At 44.3% G+C, this 6388-nt stretch overlaps 1 protein-coding gene across 1 annotated transcript in view; it reads left to right on the top strand.

Moving 5' to 3' along the window:
* The window catches only part of LOC107117030 (membrane-spanning 4-domains subfamily A member 4A-like), a 21535-nt gene extending 16311 nt beyond the window's left edge, over nucleotides 1–5224 (top strand). Inside the window, exon 7 of the mRNA XM_015419063.1 lies at nucleotides 4962–5224. Within this exon, the coding sequence (XP_015274549.1) occupies nucleotides 4962–5021 (60 nt within the window). The 3' untranslated portion in view covers nucleotides 5022–5224. The remainder of the gene's footprint in view (nucleotides 1–4961) is intronic.
* The last annotated feature ends 1164 nt before the right edge of the window (nucleotides 5225–6388 follow it).

Here is a 6388-nt window from a genome sequence, read left to right on the forward strand (position 1 = left end):
CCTGGACCCATGCAATGGGAAGGGGTGGGTAGACCTGGACTCCGGAGACCAGGTCTACCCATGCAATGGGAAGGGGTGGGTAGACCTGGACTTCGGAGGCCAGGTCTACCCATGCAATGGGAAGGGGTGGGTAGACCTGGACTCCGGAGGCCAGGTTTACCAATGCAGTGGGAAGCGGTGGGTAGACCTGGCCTCCGGAGGCCAGGTCTACCAATGTAGTGGGAAGGGGTGGGTAGACCTGGAGGGGGGTGCGCTCCAGGGCAGGGGTTGGGGAAGATCGAGCCAGGGGGTGGAGGAGACGGGGAACCGGCGGGATAGGGGGGGAACTTACCTCCTCCTGCTGCTTCCTCCTCTTCCTCATAGGTGTGGAGGTCCCCCTCTCCCGCGAGTATCGCGGGTCCCCCCCTTGTAGTTTCCTATTAACTGTTCAGGTTTTCTGGAAAGGTCACTCTTTTTTCATGGATCGAATTCTTTCCCCTTTTCTGAAATCACAGTGTTTCTTCTTTCCCCTGAGTAGTCTATAACGATTTCCTTTCACATCAGAGCAGGGACTGCCTCAGTGCCAATTCCCTGAATAACTGGACAGGATTTATATTTCTGCCTTGAAAAATATAATCCTATTCCTTTGGGCCTGGTTGGGAGCTTCAGCCTGCTACCCAGTTGCTCTTTACCAAAATCTCAAACTCCAGTTCTTTTTTTCATGTTTAAAGATTTTATTAGTTTTCTACACAAGAGAAAGAGAAACAACAACTACAAACAAAGAAAGCCTAACACAGAACAAACACGGAACGTGTACCATTTATTATAACTGTTTAAATTTTACATAAATAGAATCATTCTTTTATGCACCTAAACCAATTTAACCATTTGAAGTATAGAGCTTATATCTTAATAGTTACGTTATACATCTTCTGAGATATTCCTCAATGCATTAATAAAATCTTGACCAGTTCTTCTCAAAGATTTCTTCTTTTTTATCTTGCAACTGTAAAGTTAATTTGTCCATTTCTGCTGTTTCCAGTAGTTTATAAATTATTTCTTCTATTGATGGAACAGGCTCTTTTGTTTGGGGGAAGAGATAGTTTAGGGGAGACGTTGGGGGGTCACAAGGGTTGCCAGCTCTGGGTATGGAAGTTCCTGGAGATTTGGAGGGTGGAGCCTGGGACAGATGGAATTTGGGGAGGGGAGGGACCTCACTAGGACATAATAGCCTAGAGTCCACCTTCCAAAACAGCCACTTTCTCAATGGGAACTGAACTCTATAACCTGGAGACCAGTTGTAATTCCAGGTGGTCTCTAGCCACCACCTGGAGACTCAACTAGGACAATTACCGTGAATGAATAACTAAATATACATATAACTATTCTACCATATAAATCATCCATATAATTCCATTCATTTTTCATAATATCCATAATGAGTTCATATTACAGTGCAGTCCGAAAGTACATCCAATGGTCAACTAAAAAGTCCAATTCTAATCCAATTCTTAATGAAGACAAAGTGCTTTGTGCCGTAGAGCCTGTCCTTATAGTATCAGTTTTCATACGATGGACAGTAGACCGATATGAGGACACCCGCGTTCCGTCTGATGGAGCCTGCCAGCCTGTGATTCCGTTTCCTTCCAAACGTTGAACTTTATGTCCATTATTGCAAAAGTTCCTATGAACAAAATACAGTCAACAACCATTCTATAATAATTAATAAATTTCATTCTAAAATTCAAGTGTATGTCACGACAGGGCCCGTGGGGCAAGGCAGAGAGGGAGAGTTTACAGTCCAGTCCAAGAGTCAAGCCAGAGAGATCAAAAGAGTCCGAGCAAAAGTCCCAAGCACACAAAGCCAAGCCTTAGTCAAACGTTACCGATAGTCAGAGTCCAAGCAAGCCAGTATCATAGTCAGGATTCAGGAAGCGTAGCCATGGATCAAGAGCCAGAGGGGTCGTCAAAACGCAGACTGGAGTCAGGAACCGGGAAAAGCAGGCAGGAGCTAGACAAAGTCAGAGGTGCAGAGCTTCTGGTCCAACGAACAAGTTTGCCAGCACAGTTTGCTAGCAGCCAGCGGTCTGTTCAAATAGTGTGCTGGGTCGTTATCTCATTAGCACGGCTTCGCGAAGTCCTCGATTCTGTTAGTAATCTGGGCTTAATGATCGCTGACCGTGCAAGCCTGCCTCCTTGCGCCTGGTTGCCAAATCCCGGCGACTCTGATTCCTCAGCCGGTCAACAGGTGGCGGAGAATCGGGTGGCGTGTTGCTGGGGCCAGGCATTGCCTGATCAGCTTCAGGTGCAAACTGTCCTGGGGTTTGGCGTTCATCCTCCCTGGCACTTAGGTTTGGTGAGGACTCTCCTGCTTCTGATAATGTTAAAGGCACGGAGTCCTCAGTTTCAGAGCTCCCAGGCGCTGGGTCGGGTACAGGCATGACAGTGTATCTGTATTAACTGACCAAACAATCCTTAAATTTTCTTACAAGCGCAAAGGTCAAAGAATTAGGTCTCTTAGAACTCTACCAAAACATGCCAATACCAAATCAATACACCTTAACACAGAACACTTGAACACAATCTTCAGACAATCTTAAAGAGATATAAACAAAATGAGGACTGCAAGCAAAACATGTCAAACAATCAATCTTCAGGAGTATGACCATCCTTGACCGATCACAAAGAATGGGACTAATCAGCACGCTTATTCAATAACAATATAACCATCCTTAACAATTTACAAAAAACATGAGTAATCTGTGCTCATATTCAATCCAGAGGGGGCTAGGGTGTTTAATTTAAAACGTTTCTTCCTTAAGTAACACCATATGTGCATCACTAATGACACCACAGTTACTCTTATATTTAAAGATGACAAAAAACTTCATTATCATCCACAGAGTGATTGCATTCAACATAATGTAAGACAAGAGGCACCTCCAAAATTTAGTTTTTTATTTGCTAATGATGTTTGTTTGTTGATATTATTATAGGGTAGAGTTGTTTTAACATGAGCCATTAGAGTCAAAGCCTTTGCTTTAGTGTCACTTTTCACTTCTGTCCTTGGTAGCCTAGGGTTGCCAACTCTGGATTGTGAAGTTCCTGGAGATTTTGGGGGTAGAGCCTGGAGACAGCAGGGCTTTGATGAGGGGAGGAACTTCAATAGGCTACAATGCCATAGAATCCACCTTACAATGCGGCCATTTTGTTCAGGTGAACTGATCTCTTTTACCTGGAGACCAGTAGGGATGGGCATGAACCTCATTTTTGTGGCTTAGTTCATGGTTCGTGGCTGAACCATGAACTGAATCACAAAAGTACATGAATGGCTATGCTGCTTTGCAAACTAAACTGGTTTGTATAGGTTTGTGAGCCATTTATAGAACTGGGCCCATAACCCTGTTAGGGGGTGTGGTGTTAGTGGCTGGTGGGTTAACACCAGAGCAGAGTTGCATGTAGTGCAGAGCCAAGCCCCAACAGTCCAATGTCCACAGCAGTTTGGTGGGTAGGAATATTTACAAGGTTTTATTTACAAAAGTCCTGTTAAGCGGTGCAGGTATACACCAGTCATCAAACCAACCGACAAGGTGCTTCGCCATACACCAGTATATCACAGAAGAGAAAGTGGACTGTACAATGAACACTTATATATTTACATCAGCCAATCAGAACCCTCTGCTGAGTCATTCTGATACTGCTATCTCCAAGCCAGTCAGAACCGGTTTGTACCAGCTAATACTGCTGACCTGAAGGACTGTCAGCTGTCACTTAGCTGTCACTTAGATGAGCAGAATCTAACACAGAATCTGACATCATATCTTCACACTCTGACATAAACCCCCTGCTTTCTGCTCCCTGTGAAAGCAGTGGGGAGCAGAAAGCAGGAATCAAAATGGCTCCAAGCCACAACAGCAGGAAGAAGGGGATGAAATGCCCCATGGGAGGACCTTCACCCCTTTCTTTCTGCTGGCCGCAGCTCTCCCTGGCCTGGAGGGAGCCCAAAGCTGGGCCAGTGGGGAGGCTTCTCCTCACCTATCAGCTGTTGGTTTAAATCAGAGGTATCAATCTCATTTGTTATGCGGACCAGATCTTACATAAATGCCTGGGTCGGGCCATGTGTGCCATAAAACATCATGCCAGGTACTGGAGATAAAAACTGTATAAAGGACAGCAGCTGATAAGCTCTGAGTTGGTGTATCCTCACTGCGAGGCCCCATTGGCTGGGGGGGGGGGACAGAGGAAAATCCACCTAGGCAGATTGGAGAGCCAGCAGTGCAGCACTGGGCAGATGCTCCCATGATGCTTGACTGCTGAGACAAGGTTGTTCCGCCATGCTGAAGCCACAATGGAGGGGCTCCGCCTACTCCCCCCAGCATTTCCTCCCTTGCATCAGTTGCTTGTGGGCTGCATAAAAGCCCTGGGCAGGCCTGATCCGGCCCCCGGGCCTTATGTTTGACACCCCTGGTTTAAATGGCTCTGAGACATTTCAATCCTGCTTTCTGCTTCCCCCAGCTTTTTGCAGTGAGCAGAAAGCAGGGCCATTTAAATGGCTCGGATCCATTAAATGGCTTGGAGCCATTTAAACTGTGCTCTGTGCTCCCCGTGAAAAGCCATGGGAGCTGAAAGCAGGGTTTAAATGGCTTGGATCAGTGGCTACTACCTGGAGACTGGTAATCCTACGCAGGGCCTAGACCAGGACTAGCTTATGTTCTAATAAAGTTCTGGCTTGGTACTGGATGTTGTGGAGTTCTTACAGCATCTTACACCGTTTTCTTTACCCCAGTGAACTTTGCAGTCAGCTTTGAGTCTCAGCGAGAAACATACTGCAAATAAATAATTTCCTGCCCTCTCTCTGGATTTCTTGTTAACCAAGGAGGCAGTAAATGTATTGCTACTCTAAATGGTGTAGAAACCAGGTCTGAGTCTTCATACTCTCTGTCTCATCTCTTTCTTTTTTGGGGGGGGTCCTTGTTTTTCAGACTATAGTGATTTTTCAGAACACTGAGGAGGCAAGCGCTCCTCCTCTGCCAACTTCTTAAAAGCGTTGTCTAACTCCACGGACCCAGATGAGACCTTCATAAGAGATTTATTTTAGAATTTTAAAGGATATTTAATGAGACTCAATGATATAAAACCTAAGGGAAATTGGAACTTAAAATTAAATGTTAAGAGAAATATATATTACAAAGTAGTTATTATCTAGTCTTTTGGAAAGTTCAAAACCTTGTAATGTGATTTTAAGATAACCCAAGTATTTTTGTAATAGTGTAAAGGAGATCCAAGAAGACAAAATTTGAGAAGAATTGGTATTAAAATTAAATGTTAAAGAAATATTAGCCACAAGACATTTGTATGTGTTATTTTAGAAAATCTTAATGATAAATAACATTAGTAGTTATATGAAAATTTGTAAGAAATGTGTTTTAGATTTAGGTATGTCTGTCTTTTAGGCAGATGTGTTTTAAAATATTATTTTTAGAATGTTGTAATTATAGAATGGCTACTTATGAGCGGTAGGACACTAGGATTCTATAATTGTATTAGTAAGGCGTAGCTTTGTGTTACATGATTAAGAGATTATAAAAGCTTGAATATGAGAATCCATAGCTATGAAAGTAATATAATTTATATACGATTAACTAATTTGGAATGCTCTATCAAAATCAATAAGATAGTAAGATATCATAATATTTTTTTAGGAAGTGGCAAAATGTTTAGGAAGCAACTTGGCTTTATGCAGATATAAAATATAAAGAATCATCTGAAGGTATAAGTAGAATTAATAATGTATTAGTGTATGTAGAAATAAATGTATCATATTTTTAATTTTGTAATCCTTTCCCTTTTACTAATCCTTTCCCTTTTACCCTTTGTACCCCATCCTCCTTTTCCTTTTTATAATACTCAATAAAAATCTTTCAAAAGTTTTTTTTAAAAAAAAGCGTTGTCTAAGTCCTCCACCCACCCAGATGACTGCCTCTTTCTGCATTTTCAATTGGCTGGACCTGATTCAAATCACTACGGTACGTACCCAAAACCAGGGCCGGCTCACCCGCTAGGTGAACTAGGCATTCGCCTAGAGCGCGGGCCGGCCCTGAGGGCGCCAAACCGGCTCCCAAGCCCCTGCCAAAAGCCCTGTATCTCCCTGACTGCTGCCGCCGCCGCCTCTTTCTCCCCGAGTCCAGCAAGCGCTGCTTGCCGGACTCTGGGAGAAAGAGGTGGCAAGGGTGGTCAGGGAGATGCACGGCTTTTGGTGGGGGCGGGGCCGGGTGCAGTTTGGCGCCCTAGAACCAGCCAGTCAGTGCCAAAGGGTGCCAAACTGCCCCCGGCAAAAGCCGGGGGACCGGTGGAGAGCCTCCGAGGTTTCCGAGCAGTGCCTCCTTTAGTCCCTTCTTCCCCCCCAGCG

This window comes from Gekko japonicus, unplaced genomic scaffold, assembly GCF_001447785.1.
Source record: "Gekko japonicus isolate JY-2015 unplaced genomic scaffold, Gekko_japonicus_V1.1 scaffold5831, whole genome shotgun sequence".
Taxonomy (NCBI): Eukaryota; Metazoa; Chordata; class Lepidosauria; order Squamata; family Gekkonidae; genus Gekko; species Gekko japonicus.